Raw genomic sequence first — 17,378 nt, forward strand, 5'->3', positions numbered from 1 at the left:
ATCAATATTTCAAGGCATATTTGTCACACGTTCTCAGGACTTTGGCAAAACTATAGTCCAACATCCTCACCTGAATCTTAGAGAGGGGATGCAATATTTCGGGATCAAACTTTAACGTTAAGGCTGGGTCTAGAGTCTCTGCACAACTAAACAGCCGAAGTCTCCTCCCCACAAATTAAGCAGGGTTGGATGTCAGGCTTGAAGACTGAGTCTGGGAGAGTTGCCGTGGATGGGGGGACGGTCGAGATCAGTATTGCTTTAAATGTGGTCCCATGACCACTGGCATCAGAACTTGTTAAACCGTGAGGAACTTGTTGAAAACAGACTCACGGGCCTCACACACACAGACCAGGCCCTGCGGCAAGGCGAGGACATCTATCTGCACTTGTAGGTCTGAAAGCACGCACCGCTTGCCACTCGCCTACGCCCGCCCCAGTAGTATTTCTGCACTCCTGAGCTCCAGCTGCGCCTTGAACTGCGCAGCTCTGCTCTTCCCGCGACAACCCGCCAGCCTGACCTCGGAGCAGCGCGGGCGGCGCAGTTACCCCGCGTCCTCGCAGTGAAATTGTCTGTTACGTACTAGCCCTTTCGGTCGTCACAGGCGGACGCCAGCCAGCACTGCCTTATCGGGGTGAGCCCCCCGCAGTGCCTCCATCAGCTTCCCGGCCCCGCGGAGGAACCGACTGCGGAGGGGTGGGGGCCGGGGTCAGAGGCGGCTCAACTGCGCCCCTTCGAGGCCAGGACCCTCCGCAGGCGAGCCGGGCTGCGGTTTCCGTTCTCCGCCCCCGAGCTCCTCTTCCTTTGCAGCCCCGCCCACCGGGGAAGCCGCTACGGCGCCTGCGCCAACTCTGCCTTGCCCCGCCCTCGACTACCAACCGGATGTTAGCGGATTTCCCATGGTGCCTCGCTAGTGGCGGGCATGAGAGGAAACTGCAGAGGGTCGCCAGCGGGTTCTAGTCTTCATTGTTGGAGTTGTTCTCTTGGCGCCGCGGGGCTCTACGAGATTGGCGCTCGGTCGCTGCGTTGTAGGCTGGTGCAATGGCGCTTTTCCGGGGCGTGTGGAGCGTGCTGAGTGCCCTGGGAAAGTCCGGAGCGGACCTCTGCGCGGGCTGTGGAAGTCGACTGCGCTCTCCTTTCAGGTAGGACCGCTCGCCTGCCACCTCGGGAGGTGGCGCGCCCAGGACGCCCTGGGGTTGGAGTGTGTACTTTTTGTCCCTCCTAGGAGGTCTAGGCCCTTTGATTCAGACCTCGACTTTGCCAGGGTGGCTTTGAGACCAGGCCTTACTCCAGTAGTCTTTCCCGCCCCTCTCCACCGTCCGCCCCCCTCCTCCCCGCCCCACTGCACTGTCCAACCTTGTAGCACCGGTTCGGAGCTTTTCTGCGAAGTCGCGCCACGACTCTCCCGCCATCAGTACGGGCGTTAAGGAGGCAGGGCCCAGGAGGTGAAGTATACGTGCTCTCCTCCACTTTGCCCTTCCGAGGAGGCGTAGATAAGAGCTTTGATGCTTCAGCTTTGCAGGTCTTCCTTCTGGGTAGGACAGGGTTTTAAATGGTACTAACACGGTGTCATTGTAGCATCTTGATGACATCTAATCTGGGATCTGTGTTCATATACAAATGAATATTGGTACTTAAATACTTGATCTCGGTTGTTTTCTTTGTACCTAGTTTTGCGTATGTACCGAGATGTTTTTCATCCACCGCGAATTGTTATCCAAAGAAGCCTCTGACTTCATACGTTCGATTTTCTAAAGAACAGCTACCCCTATTTAAAGCTCAGAACCCAGGTAAGGAGTTTTGGAGCATTTACTCTTTTCTGAAGTGATAAAGAGGTCACTAAGCAGTTAAACTTCAAACTTGATACGCATTTTCAAAGCATCCGGTGACATAACCATTACTTTTAGTGGTACGTAAAATAGGAAGTATGACATTTTTTACCAAGTAGAAATCCCTTTAAAATAATTGAGAGCTTATGGAAGATATTTTATCTTCTTTTTAAATTACTGTATATATTTTTTTTATTGAAGTATAGTTGACGCACAGTATTAACGTTAGTTTCAGATGTACAACAGTGATTCTAGTGATTCCACAGCTTTCTACATTATGCTGTACTCACAAGTGTAGCTACCATCAGTCACAACGCTGTTACAGTATCATTGACTTTATCTTCCTGACTTATTTAATGGAAAGTATTTTAGAAATAGCAGTATGTGGAGTGGAAAGCTCCCAGGGAAAAGGCTGGAAAAACTGAATTTTGGGGATCTAGTTGCCATTAGCCTGGAGGACCATTGATGAATCATTTTCTCTCTCAGCTCTTGCTTCAGGGAATTGTTAATGGAGTTGCAATGAAATAACTTATGTGGATGTGTTTTGTAAACTAAAGCTCTAAACAAATTGCTGCTAATTTTAAGAGTTTTTTCACTGTAAATTGGTTGCATTCCTGAAAAAAAAGAAAGATTTTCAGGTAGGATGTTTGTTGGCTCCCTAGAAGGGCTGTGGGCCTTCATTTGGGGCTATAGTGGTGTAAAGATAGTAACTAAATTAATAATAGTCAACTTTGTTTATGATTTCTAAAGCTCTTTCATGGGGCACTTGTGAAAACCAAATGAGCTGTAATGAAAATTCTCACATTATAAAAAACTGGTTTAAGAGACATGTTTCAGTAATACATTTTTAAAATTTGGTAGTTCAAACTTAGTGGTTTGTTAAAATGTTTACATACATCCCCGGCATTCCAATTAAGATGAGGAAGGAAATGGGGAAGAATGAATTGATTTTAGAATAGTTTGTTTGCAAGTAGTAATTCTGTAATTGAAATACAAGATGTTACATGAATCAAAACTGTATTTTACTGTTTAGTCAGGTTTTATAAGCTTAATAATTCTTGAAAGACTGGGAAAAAAGTTTTGTTGAAATAAAAAGCAAAGAGCTTGAAGAAGTTGATTACCCAACTGCTTAAACAAATAATTTTTGATGACTATTTTGTGGGTATGTGATATACTTCTTACTGTTTAGATAACAGATTTTAAGAATGTTTGATAAAATATGAATTATCATATTTAAATTAGTTGGTTAAAGAAAACCTAAATCATTGTATTAAGTTGTGTGTGGTATAGAGGCGTCTGTAATAGAACTTAGAGCTAATGGATTATGCTTTCCTAGAAGTCTTTAGAAGTTAATCCTGAGACAAAATTGTGACCTTTTTCATTTTATTCCAATCTGTAGATGCAAAAAATTCAGAACTAATTAGAAAAATCGCCCAACTTTGGAGGGAACTTCCTGAATCAGAGAAAAAAGTAAGCATATTGGTTTTCAGCATTGCTGACTAACTATTCTGCAGTTAAGAACAATAGTCATGTCCTTTGAGGGATCAAAAAAAATTTTTTTTTAACACCCATTATCTATAAAGGAACTTCACACCTTCAGATTCACATAAATGATTAGAATATGGATATATGGCAGTGGTGACGGAGGGTTTGGCAGCAATCTGAAATTGAAGACTAATTGTTAAACTCTCGCCTTGGTTAGCATGTATGTGAAAGATACATGTTTTTAATCCATATACATGTGATTCCAGAGCACGTTTTCCACTTGGAGTTTCAGTCTGTCTTTATATGAAGTCATGTAGTTGTCTTTCCCTGGCAGATGTGCTATTATGTACTATCAGCAGTAGTTTATTGACTTCTTATTTGAGTTTTTTGTTTATAGATCTATGAAGATGCTTACAGGGCAGACTGGCAGGCATACAAAGAAGAGATAAACAGAATTCAAGAACAGTTAACTCCAAGTCAGATCATGTCTTTGGAAAAAGAAATCCTGCAAAAACGTCTAAAAAAGAAAGCATTAATAAAAAAAAGAGTGAGTATCAATGAAATATTCTTTTCCTTTGGCAAAGGACTGAAATTTATATAACTATGAATAGGTGAGTTTTTCTTATTTTGATATATATCCCTAAATGGTAGAATGTCATAAGGCATATTCCATTTAGGAAATAACGACATAATTCTTTTTTGCCACTAGTACCAGTTGGCGTTGAGTCTGTCTTGGAAACCCTTGTCACTACTTTCAGATGTATCTGAATTTAAGATATGTAGTTAGGACTAGTATGAAAGCTGTATGAACAGAGTCAGGAAACAGCCAAATCAGGAGTAACAAGAATCTTTTCTTCTGGGTCTTGTCTAGAATAACCTACTGATTTGAATTGTTTTATAAGTAATGGTGAGTTTTATTCTGAATGTTGAATAGACTGAATTTATTAACGCATCAGAGAGAAGTGACTTATTGTATCTAGTCAAGGAAAAAGTACCTATAAGATGAAATTCTATTTTTCCTTATTAAAAACCCCACATGGTTCAAATTTGTAATTCCCAGCTTAAGGCTATTAATCAACATAAATTCTGTTGCTTGATAGAGTACATTTTTGTATGGAACCAGTTTTAGGTATGAGGTGGTCAGCTTGCTGGTCTAGTACTTAAACTATAGAAGATGGTCATAAGAGGCACATGGGTGGCTCAGGTCATGATCTCCAGGTCCTGGGATCAAGCCCTGCATCGATCGGGCTCCTGGCTCAGTGGGGAGTCAGTTTCTCCCTCTCCCTCAGCCTCTCCCCCTGTTCATGCTTTCTTTCTCTGTCTTGAATGTATAAATAAAATCTTTAAAAAAAAAAGAAAAAGAAAGAAAATGGTCATTAGCGTTAAAAACGATGTCTTTAGAATAATAGATTTGAGAGTTTAATGTGATGCCAACATTTCTCTCCCTGACTCTAATGTCAAGTCCTCCTAGCACCAGAGTTGAGGACTCACCCATTTTAAAGTAGGCAACCTAGATAGTCATCTAGTCTTCTGATTCAATTGGTAGAAGGAAGCCAGGAAAGATAATAACAGAAATAGTGTCTGCTTAGGGATGGTATTTGGAGGTGTGAGTATTAAAGTTTATTCTCCCTCTTTTATTTTCCCTTCCTCTTTAATGCACCCATTCAGTGTTAAGAGTGGGAAGGACCAGAAATGAGGATTGGGAGGTGATACAGGATTTCCCTTTGTATGTTTCTTTTGTTCCTTTTTCTTTCTTGTCTTCATATTCCTTTTATTTATTTATTTATTTTTAAAGATTTTATTTACTTATTTAAGAGCGAGAGTGTGAGAGACCATGAACAGGGGAAGGTGCAGAGGAAGACTCCTGGCAGGAGCAGGGAGCCTGATGCGGGGTTCGATCCCAGGACCCTGGGATCATGACCTGAGCCAAAGGCAGATGCTTAACTGACTGAACCACCCCGGCGCCCCTATTTTTCAAACAGATACTGTACTTTGCTCTCCACTCACCAAAAGGCTTCTTCACCAGCTGAAGTCCTACGTCTCCTCTGCTGCAGCTCCAGCCTTACCTCTTTCATGGAGTAAACTGCTATACTGTTTCTTTTTTTAGCTTTCTCACTTTTTAGCCCTGCAGAGGTTAGCACTTTTTTTTTTTTTCTCTGATACTTTCTTCCTGGCCCTGAATCTGTTAAGTATAAGAATCCCATACCTGTACTGATTCCCCAGGATACTCAGTACTAGGCCACTGATTGCTGATTGCTGGGACTGTATATAAGTATCAGAAGTAACAAATACACTGGAATTAAAATGAAATCACTGTGTTTTATGTTCCCTGTGGATAAAACTGATTTTTGCATTTAAAACATAGGTTAAAGCCATTCATTCATTCATTCATTCATTTATTTATTGTTTTTAAAGATTTTATTTAATTATTTGACAGAGAAAGCACAAGCAGGGAGAGCAGAAAAGGGAGAAGCAGGTTCCCCAGTGAGCAGAGAGCCCAATGCAGGGCTTGATTCCTGGATCCTGAGATCATGACCTGAGCCGAAGGCAGTTGTTTCACTGACTCATCCACCCAGGCACCCCTGCCTTTTATTTCCTTTAAAGATTTATTTATTTAGTTGAGAGAGAGAGAAAGAGCACATGTGAATTAGTGGGAGGGCAGGCAGAGGGAGAGAAACTCAAGCAGACTCAATGCTGAGTGTGGAGCGTGATGCGGGGCTCGATTCCATGACCCAGAGATCCTGACCGAGCCGAAATCAGAAGTCAGATGCTCAGCCTTATTAAATAGGTAATCTAGTGTTCATGAGTTGTGGTAGAGGCATGTAGTGACCTGGAGATGGTAGTGTCCTGTAAGGATGAAGCTGAGATTGTTTTAACCTTTAAAAAAGATTTTGTACATATATGCTTAGTTATTCCATTTGTGGAGACCATGAAAATAATATGTAAAAGAAGTGTTTTTATATGGAAAAGAACTCCTAAAATCTGTTACAATTTTCAAAACTTGGTGCTATCAAAAAAATTCTCATCCTAAGAATGAACAGGTAGTTTGTATAAGAGTCATAACACTGACTTACAGAAACTTTCCATAATGCATAGTAGTGAATAAAGTTTCTGTAGGTAAAGTTAAGTCTCACAGAAGTTAAAACTCTGACTCTTCCATTTTTGTTACTCAGGAGTTAACAATGCTTGGAAAACCGAAAAGACCTCGCTCAGCTTATAACATTTTTATAGCTGAAAGGTTCCAGGAAACTAAGGATGGTACATCACAGGTAAAACAGAACCCCATTTGTTTTTAAATATTTGCTTATTTTGATTTTTAAAATATTTAGACAGTTGTAGGGATGCCATTTGTTAGGAGGTGAAGAACATTAGTAAATTATTATAAATAAGTACTTTATACAAATAAAGTCCTCTTGTATCTCTATTTTAAAGGAAAACCCTTTTTCTTTCCACATACAATTAATTTGAGTACTTAGTGGCCAATATATGTATAGGCAATTTTAAAAAATTTAAATAACATTTTCAAATTGAAAAAGTTCTGGAGACTTCTTATCTGGCAATTCTTAACTATTTTGTAATCACTGGGAAAGAATGAGTAGAGTAACAGTATTTTATACTGAGATTTGAATATAACTTATTGCTTCATATTATATTCTTTAATAAAGTTTCGGTGATGCCCATGGGCATGTACTATACACATGAATGCCATCATATGAATGTGTCAAAATAAAAAGCTTGTCATTCCTGCTGTGGCTTATTCTTTATTTCCTCCTTAGAAGCTTCAAATGGGCAATCGTATTTTTCTTTTATAATATGATAGGTAAGAAAGGTGTTCAGATCCCTATCCGTAACTCTTTTATCAATCTTAGATGAAGGCTTTTGCCAATCTGCCACATTTTGTGTTATTTGGATCTGTAGTTAATTTCTCAAGTCTGTTGAACATTTGATTAATGTGTATGTGACACAGACTTCCCTGGCTATATACTTTCACTGATTTATTCCTTGGGATTTTATTTTTTTAAAGGTTTATTTATTCTAGAGAGTGCATGAGGGGAGGGACAGAGGGAAGGGGGGAGTAGGGAGCCTGACATGGGGCTCAGTCCCAGGACCCTGAGATTATGACCTGAGCTGAAATCAAGAGCCAGATGCTTAACCATTTGAGCAACCCAGGTACCCTACTCCTTGGGATTTTAAAATTTGGCTTCTATGGCTTTACACCACTAAAATACATGCCTGTTTATTTTCTTAGTTGGAATTTGCTCAGTCACTGACTTACTTTGGATTTTTTTTTTTTTTAAGATTTTATTTATTTGAGAGAGAACAGAGCGAGTGAGCAAGAGAGTATGTGTGCGTGAGTGGGGAGGGACGGGCAGAGGGAGAGGCCCCCCCTTCCCTGCCATGTGGGGCTCCATCCCAGGACCCTGGGATCATGACCCGAGCTGAAGGCAGACATTTAACTGACTGAACCACCGAGGCGCCCCAGGATTTAGTTTTCTTACCAGTATAAGAAAGTTAAATGCTAGAGAACTCTTCTAAATCTGTAGTTCTCAACTCAGACTGTACCTTAGAATCACTCAGAAAGCTTAATGGCTGAGGGACTCTATCTTGGGAAATTAAAATTAATGCAATTGTCATTTTTAATCATTTAAAAAATAGTGGTTATACATCCTCACAGTTAAAAGAATCAAAATAAGACTTGTTATGAAAGGGACCAGTTTTCATAGCCCTGTCATACTGCTTACTCCAGAAGCAGAACCCTTTCACTGTCCCTCATTCTTGTGGTATTTACCTCCATATTTCTAAATAATACCTTATATTGTTACTTCTTGATTTTTTCCAATTTGAAGCATTATCTATATTTTAGGCATTACCTCCCACTATTTAAGACCAACATTTAATACTTCCTCATCCCATTGTTCATGTCTCCACTCCCCTGCCTCCCAGTATAGTTATAATTTTGGTTAGGTCAGTATCTACTATGTTGTTATGATTATGTAAATGTTAGTCATAGTAAGCTGTGCCATTTGCTATGATTATTTTTCCTTTTTTACAAAACTCATTCCTACCGAAGTTCATTGTATTTTGTGTTTCTGTTTCCTTAGCTTTTTATATACTATCAGTAGTTTAGCTTTAAACTCTTAGGTGTTCACCAGCTTTCAGTGCATTTAGATGCATTCACTATTCTGTCGGTTTCAGTGTGAAGCTCTGATTTGTTCCAATTTGGTTGTGGCCTTTTATGCTTAGTGCACAGTTGACACTCGCTTTTGCTTCTTCTGTTGTCTTTCTTGGTTTACTGATTCTGTTACAGCATCTCCCCAGTGAGAGTACATGGGAGATCAGTTTTTTTTTACTTTTTGCATGTCTGAAAAAATCTCTATCCTTCCATTTGTTTGATAGTTTGGGCACAGAATTCTAGGGTAGGAATCATGTTCTTTCAAAATTTTAAAAATATACTTTCTTCTCTTGTAGCTTCCTGGTATTGCTTTTGAGAAATATAAAACAGTTTTGACTGTTAGAATGTGATCTCCTTTCTTTTTTTCTTCCCTTCCCCCCCTTTTTTTCCTCTGTTCTAAAAGAGAGTCTTCTGAGCTGGTCCTCTCATTTTCTTTTCTGTATTGCTTTCTCGTAGCTTCTTTTGCTTTTCTTTCTGGGATACTGTATATATTTTTACTTAATCTCCTCGTTTTCAGTATGGCACCACTGGCTCCAGCTATACCTGGGAACCACAGAATAGCTCTATTTTGCCCTTTTGAGAGGATAAATCCTAGAATCTGCCCATGGTGGGGATTTAATCTCCTTTTCAAGTGAATTTCAGTCAGTCTCCTATTTTAAGCCCAACTTTCACTTCTGTTTTCTTCTTATCTGATGCTGCCAATTCCTGAGCTTTTTGGGAATTCTGCATTATAAACCGGTTTGCTTTTTTGGCTTTCCCCAATGCCAGCTTGGGAATCTGCCTTATTGGTTAGGTAAGTCAGTTACCATTTCTCCACCTGCTTTTCAGCTTCTAAAATTTTGTGTTGGTAGTGCTCTTTCCTGTTGTTTTGTCCATGTAGGCTTATGCCATTAAAAATGTTTATTCATTTATTTTTCTTAAAAAAAAGAGCAGTAGAAATGTATTGCCACAGTTCTGGAGGCTGGGAAGTTTAAGATCAAGGCATCATAATTGTTGCCTACTGGTGAGATCTTTCTTGGTTCATAGCTGGTACCATCTTACTGTGTCCTCACATGATGGACACATGATGTTTAATAGGTTTTAGGAGTAAACATCTTTCCATCTCTTTAATTTCCTTTAATGGGTTATTTTATTTAGGTGAAAGCTCAGATCATTTAGGGATAGAGCTTCGTAAATTATTGTTTAATTCAGTGAATATAAAAGTTTATGGATTAAATATAAAGTTAATTAGAGAAAGACTTGAGAGCATTAAAGCAATTCCTTCCAGAGCTAAGAGAGCAATTATTTAATGAGTAACTTTCCTGGAGTATATTAGATGTGTTTATAAAAGTAAATTTTAAAATGTTCAAAAGGTAATGGTTATGTAGTCTCAGAATACTATCTGGTACCTCCATTTTTGTTGATGGGAGAAATTTAGGGTTCAGAACAGTAAAGTTCATTATTCTCATTCTGCTTCTCCTTCAAATCACTGATGATTTTCTCTTGGTTTTAAACAGTTACTTTTCAGACCGTTTTCCCTCTCTCCTTCACACTTGCCTTCTGCCCCTCTGTGTCTCCCTTTGTCCCTCATTCTCTACCCATTCATTTATTTCTTCAGTTTCTGCTTTCTGGGAGCAAGAGCACAAGGTATATGAGGGGTGCTGACTCTTTTCTCTCTGCCTCTCCTCCAGCCATGGGTTCCCCGAATCCCTTTATTTTATAAATGAAGAACCAAGCCTAAGGGAGGTAATAATGACTTTTTCCAAGTCATAAAATTAAGTTCAGCTAAGTAGAATTAAGAACTAGTGTTGTATTGTTCCTATGGCTACATTTAAATACTTTGGCACAAATTTTAGAATAAAACATTAAAATACAGGGAAGAAATAAAAACAGTCTTTGGGGACGACTGGGTGGCTCAGCGGTTGAGCATCAGCTTTTGGCTCTTGGGATCCAGGATTGAGTCCTGCATCGGGCTCCCTGCGGGAAGCCTGTTTCTCCCTCTACATATGTCTTTGTCTGTCTCCCCGTGTCTTTCATGAATAAATAAATCTTAAAAAAAAAAAAAAGAAAAATGTAGTCTTTGAAGTAAGTCTATCCTAGGAATTTAGGTTTATACTTAAATATTAATATTGCTGAGCCAAAAAAGATAATCCACACAGCAAAGGAAGCCATTAACAAAATGAAAAGGCAACCTACTGAATGAGAGAAAAATATTTGAAAATCATATATCTGATAAGGGCTTAATATCTAATATATGTAAAGGACTTGTACAACCCAATTGAAAAATGAGGAGAGAATCTCAATATTTTTCCAAAGACGACCTACAGATGGCTAACGGGTAGGTTCAGCATCGGTAATGATCAGGGAAATGCAAATCAAAACCACAATGAGATATCACCTCACACCTGTTAGAATGTCTGTTATCAGAAAGATGAAAAAATAATGAGTGTTGGCAATGATGCTGAGAAAAGGGAACCCCCTTGTACATGTTTCATGGAAATGTAAATTGTAGCTCACTATAGAAATCGTATGGAGGTTCCTCAGAAAATTAATAGAATTACCGTATGATCCAACTATTCTACTTCTGGATATTTATCCAAAGTAACCAAAAACACTAACTCAAAAAAAAATAGCTACACCCCCATGTTCATTGGGCATTATTTACAATAATCAAGACATGGAAGCAATCCAACTGTCTATCAATGAATGAATGGGTAAAGAAACTATGGTGTGTATATACAAATATACAGTGGAATATTTAGCCATCAAAAAGAATGAAATCTTCCTATTTGCAATGGCACAGATGGCCCTTAAGGGCATTATCCTAAGTGAAATAAATCAGAAACAGACAAATACTGTATGATCTCTCGTATTTGGAATCTTGAAAACAACCACAAAACAACCAAGTTCGTATATACAGAAAATGAATTGGTGCTTGCCAGATTTTGGGATTGGGGCTCAAAATGGGTGAGAATGGTCAAAGGACACACACTTCTAATTTTAAATAAGTCTTGAGAATGTAATGTACAACATGGTGACTATAGTTAATAATACCATATTGCATATTTTATTTTTTAAAAGATTTATTTATTCATGAGACAGAGAGAGAGAGAGACAGAGACATAGGTAGAGGGAGAAGCAGGCTCCTCTCAGGGAGCCTGATGCGGGACTGGATCCTGGATCCTGGGATCATGCCCTGAGCTGAAGGTAGATGCTCAACCGCTGAGCCACCCAGGCATCCCTGTATTGCATATTTTATTTTATTTTTTTATATTTTATTCATTTATTCATGAGAGACACAGAGAGAAAGAGGTAGACACAGACAGAGGGAGAAGCAGGCTCCATGCAGGGAGCCCAATGTGGAACTTAATCCCGGGTCTCCAGGATCATGCCCTGGGCCAAAGGTGGCGCTAAACCACTGAGCCACCCAGGCTGCCCTGTATTGCATATTTTATTTACCTGGAATAGATCTTAAAAATTCTCATCATAAAAACTTTTGTAACTATTATATTATGACAGATGTTAACTAGACTTATGGTGGTGATCATTTCACAGTATTTACAAATAAATAATCAAGTTTACACCTGAAACTAATAAAATGTTACATGTTGATTTTATCTCAATAAAAAAGATAAATATCCTTATCTCAGTCATTTTTTTCTATGTTTTAACAATTTAGTAGTTTTTATTTAGAAAGTTAAGGCTGATGAGAATTTGTGATTATTGATATCTGAGATTTTAGAATGATTTTAGAATGGATAATAGTAAAAACTTTAACCACTGAAGTTTCTGTATCTGGTGCTTAAAACATGTGTTTTACAGGTAAAGCTGAAGACTATAAATGAAAACTGGAAAAATCTCTCTAGTTCTCAAAAGCAAGTAAGTATGGTTTTAGTTTCTAGTATCTAGTTAGAATATCTGTGAGGAAATATACTAGGGCAAGGCTTGATTCATGTGAAAACAACTTGGTACCATTAGTAACACAGTTAAAGTATTTTAATATTATTTTTATATCCTTAGAAATAGTTTGGCTAGTTTTTAACTGTGAATAAAATTGGTATTTAAAACAATGTCACTCATAACTTAGTGTTCACTCTACTCACTGAGGATTACTCCTTGCCTCTTCTCCTTTCCCATATCCCAAGCCCTAAAATTTTACCAACTTTATTAATTCGTAAAAAAAATCTTTATCTCTGGCCCTTTTCTCATCTTTTATCTCAAAAAAACATTCTTCAGTCCCTTTTTATACATGTAGAACAGTAAGGTGATTTCTAGAGTATATGGAACAGTCCATATATTAATTGTAAAGGTTTCTTCTAAAGAAATCATTTTAACAGTCACACTTTTTCTCAGGTATATATTCAACTTGCTAATGATGATAAAATTCGTTATTATAATGAAATGAAATCTTGGGAAGAACAGATGATGGAAGTCGGACGAAATGATCTTCTACGTCGCTCAGTAAAGCACCAAGGAAAAGATGACATTGAGAATTAAAATAGAAGATTGAGTTATGTTCGTAATGGATAGACACAAGACACCAATTAGGTCTCAGTACCTGACGCTGTTGAAAATTAGAAAGGATAAAGTTGGTGAACATTTTATATTTAATTCCTTTTTCTTTAGCCCATGGATTTCTGTCAGTTTAGTTCATTTTGTATTAGTATCTTGCTTTGGAAAACCCAAACAGATAAAATTTCATGCAAAATGTATTTTGTGTTAAGGAACTACTGAGAATCAAAATAATCCATGAAATGTAGCAGTGAATCATTTTACCTTTGATAAAGGTAAATCAGACTGTGAAGTTTTTTTTATACTTGATGACTGGAAAGAGTATTCTTGTTTCCTTATATATATGGAGGCAGGAGTTTCATATTCAAAACTGTCCCAAATTGTAGAAGTCATAGTGTTCTATGATATAATTGTACATTTTAAAAGAGCACCCACAACTCCTAGGTAAATTCCAATTCCTAGGTGTAATTCATATATTCAGAGTTGATGGTTGTACATGCAAAGAATTGCTGATTTCAGTTGCAACTTTTTATAAAAGGGAGAAATTTATAAACCTTTTCCTCATTGTCTTTTTCTTAAAGTACAAACCAAGAAATTATGTACCAAATCTATGCATATTGTTTTATACTGCATAGAATAAAAATTTTAAATGTTTCCTAATTATATGTTTTAAGGTGAAACATTCATTTTGCAGATTTTGTTTTTTTTTAAGTAGAGATATGTATTCTGAATTATTTTCTCTTTCTCATGTGAGTATATTTATCCAGAAAGTAGATAACTTGTCTGGTATAAGTTTTAAAATGAGAGATCTAAAAAACAAAAGTCTTTGAAGACTTGGAATTTAAGTGTTTTTGTCCATACAAGGCACAGCCAGTTCTGGCCTATGAACCAAATCCAGCCCATTGCCTGCTTTTCATGGCCTGTGGGCTAAGGATTGTGTACAATTTTAAATAATTAAAAAGAAAGCATATTTTAAGAAAATTAATACACAATTCTATGTCCATAAATAAAGTTTTATTGGAACACAGTTATACTTTCTCTTTTACTCATGATTTGTGGTTGCTTTTGTACAACAGTGATAGTTGAGTATTGTTTCAGAGACTACATCTTTACAAAACCTAAAATAATTACTATCTGACCCTTTACAAAGAAAGTTTGTCAGCCTGTGGTCTATAGTATAGAGTAGTATGACTAGTGTTCCAATGTATAAATGTGTTGGGATAGTTCTTTAAAACTCAAGAGATTCTTGTTTTAGGATCTTTGTCACCATTAGCTTAAGAGGAAAGAAGTCAAACCACTGAAGAAGCTAAGCAAACTTGCTCCACAGTGTTAGCAAGGAAAATTATCTTTAGTTTCAAATTACATTGCAGTATAATTTAAAAAAAGGTCCCTCCAGCCTGGAATGAGATCCTTTTAAAAGTATTTGCTATGGCTTAGTAATATGAGCTTTAAGAATTTTCCAGTTAGCACGTATCACAAAACCCTTATCAACTATTAGCATTTGTTTATCCTCTTAATAGAGTCAAGTAAAGGTTTTCAAAATCCATACCACCTTTTTGATGAAAATCATTCATCTTTCATCATGAGTTCATAGGAACAGGATAACTCAAAATTTATATGTGCTTTATATTAAGATCCAGAAATGGTAGGCAGCCTCTAAATTTCCAGAAGACCTTCAAAGATTTTTGTTGTTTCTGGTTAGAAAATCAGTAAGAAGTCACAAAAAAGGTGACTTGTTATGTATATTGAGATTGATGTATACTGAGCTTGACAAAGGCAGGGACTGAAAAGAAAAATATAATGAGGGAGAATAAGATTTAAATGTATAAAATTGGATGTTTTCAAACAACTGTCCCCTGTGGTTACGAATACAGGACAGTCTGCCATTAGTTAAATACATAATACTATGAAAACAAAATAGATATACTATGGTTCTAAGGCTAGAGTATTTTGGGGAAGAAGAGGAGGTACGCTATTGTGTATCAGTCTTTCTTATTTGGATTTCCAGGAGAGAATTAAGCCCTAACTCCCTGAAGCATCTAGAATGATAATGATTATATACCACCTTTAGGAGAGTGGAGAAAGTCATCAGTCAAATAATTTACTGTGTCCTGTACTTCAAATGAGCCCAGGGAGCACATGGGAGTCAATGCTGGTAGTGAATATGATAGAATGAGTGAGATAGAGAAAGGAATTTTGTAAATACTTGACAAATGTACAAAACACATCTTTGCAATTACATTCTAAGCTCTTGTAGCATTTTACCTATGTATGCTATTTTATACTGGACACATTTAACACATTCAAAATAAATCTTCCTAAATATATTGGGAGGTTCACTATCTAGTAAGTTCTCAGGTATTTTACCCTCATATAGGAAGAAGATATATGGAATAATGGAAAGAGCTAGAGCAGAACAAGATTTTGATAATACCAAATTTTATTAGGTTTGCTTTGTTTCTAAAAGAATGTTACTGTTCATACTTTAAATATTAGAATAATCTTATCCCACACATTTGTTAATAAACTTTAGTATATGCTGAAGACAAGTATGCCAAATGCCATCTAGGTGAACAATATACAGTTTCTCTTAAAAAGAACAAGCACATCGGTAACCAGTGGACACTCACATAAAGCCTTTTTAGACTTAAGTTGCCCCAACAAAGTAATTGCTATAGGAAGTACAGAAGAGTTTTAGAGAGAAAGATGCTGAAGAAACGAAACAGTAGTGTTTATACTGTTCTAAGCAGTTCATCATAAAGAGATTTTTGTACTTTTGTTCATAGGAGTACCAAAATTAGGTTTTAAAAATAATTTGATGACAGTAGAGAACTGTGATTATTTTACTTTCTGACATTTACTCAAAGGATATCGTGTGCACAGTCAGCCTACTGTAATCATGTAATTTTGCTATTGTTTTTGGCTAACTCCTTTCTTCGAAATGCCATTTAAGAATAAGGCGTATGTTTTCATGGTTGCTCTGAATGTCTATATTTAAATTTGTGAATTAAAAGGGTATTACCGTAAGTGGATTTAAAGTCACTAGAAAATTTTATTTTCCTGACATCTGCTGTACCTAAAATAATCACCACCAGGTTGTGCTAAAACATCATGAAGTTTTTATATAGTTAACTGATGGTACCCATTATTCCTCTTAATTTTATCAACATTCATTTTAAGAATATTCTCTTCCTTTCTTTCCTGTCCCCAACCACCTTCCCTCCTTCTCTTCATAGCACCAGGCTCTTAGAGACAAATTTGAAAATGTTACTAAGCACAGACTGTGTTTTGAGATTTTAAAGCAGTAATAGCTTTTTATAAATTGAACCTTTGGAAAGAATAAGAAAATGAACATATTTATTACTTTGAATTTGTAAAACAAAGCATAATTATACAAAGTTGCTTTCATCAGTTTCTTAACATTGTTCACAAATAAAGTACTTTGGATAATTGATTAAATTATTGATTATAGTTAATAGAGAATATATAAAATACAAAACCATTTCCTAATATATTTAAAAGATTAAAAAATATTTTACTGGCTAAGGAACTAAATACTTAAAATTGACCCTAAACAAGAATTTTAAATAAGCTAAACATTTTTTTTCACTTTAACAACATTTGAAACACCCTCATATAAAATGGTTTCTGATTTACTAATGGGATGTGCAACAAAATATTTGAGTTTACTTTTTTGCTTTTATTGAATGAATTTAGAATTTCTTAAGTTTCATTTCTCCACAAATCCTGTATAAAATATGGGAAGAACAAAGAGTGTATTTTGACATAGTGACCTTTTATTATATGACTGAGAATTACCAGCCTTAAAAAAGCTTGATTTGGTTATATCCATCTCTAAAGTTCTATTTAAATTACCTGTTTATACTGGAAATTTTGTGCGAGTTGGGTGAGATTACATGATGGCGGGGGTGTGTGTGTGTCCAGATTTATTTATTAATCCTTCAGAAATTGTTGAAGAATTATGAGCATTTTCCACCAAATTTGGATTTTTTTCCCCCTCAGTCACCAGCCAGAACAGGTCCTCAGTAGTTGTGAATTAGGGTGAACAAGAATTTTTACTAGTGGCAGGTACTTATTTACTTAGAAGAGGCCAGTAGTTTGTACCACACTGGAATTTATACCCTGACTAGAAAATACTTAGGTGAGGATAGTGGAGATTTGTTAAAAGCATAGAAATTTTCTGTTAATTTTGCCATTAACAACATCTGATTATGTATAAGCTTAGTATCAGATAAAAGGTAGACCTAAACAACTCAGGATATTTCCCCTAAGCTATCTTCTCACCCTCATTGTCCTCCAAAGCTCCTACTTGTCCTCTATAATAAGAGCTTGAATGACAATTTGAATGGCTGGTGAGACATGTTACAACCTTTAGCCAATAC

At 36.9% G+C, this 17,378-nt stretch overlaps 1 protein-coding gene across 1 annotated transcript; it reads left to right on the plus strand.

The window, feature by feature from the left end:
* Positions 1-472: 472 nt before the first annotated feature.
* On the plus strand, positions 473-16,434 carry TFAM (transcription factor A, mitochondrial). The gene is made up of 7 exons (XM_026013521.2): positions 473-1,139; positions 1,669-1,787; positions 3,226-3,296; positions 3,709-3,858; positions 6,485-6,580; positions 12,286-12,342; positions 12,817-16,434. The coding sequence occupies exons 1-7, from the start codon at positions 1,039-1,041 to the stop codon at positions 12,958-12,960; spliced, it is 738 nt and encodes a 245-aa protein (XP_025869306.1). The 5' UTR covers positions 473-1,038; the 3' UTR covers positions 12,961-16,434.
* The last annotated feature ends 944 nt before the right edge of the window (positions 16,435-17,378 follow it).

The sequence above is a fragment of the Vulpes vulpes genome, chromosome 4 (assembly GCF_048418805.1).
Source record: "Vulpes vulpes isolate BD-2025 chromosome 4, VulVul3, whole genome shotgun sequence".
NCBI classification, from domain to species: Eukaryota; Metazoa; Chordata; class Mammalia; order Carnivora; family Canidae; genus Vulpes; species Vulpes vulpes.

What these genes read in the sequence shown, in the direction of transcription:
- TFAM (XM_026013521.2), top strand. Translation starts at nt 1,039, where the DNA reads ATGGCGCTTTTCCGGGGCGTGTGGAGCGTGCTGAGTGCCCTGGGAAAG. An exon ending in CTAAGGATGGTACATCACAG is followed by an intron (nt 6,581 to 12,285) that starts GTAAAACAGAAC and finishes TGTGTTTTACAG; the next exon opens with GTAAAGCTGAAGACTATAAA. An exon ending in TCTCTAGTTCTCAAAAGCAA is followed by an intron (nt 12,343 to 12,816) that starts GTAAGTATGGTT and finishes ACTTTTTCTCAG; the next exon opens with GTATATATTCAACTTGCTAA.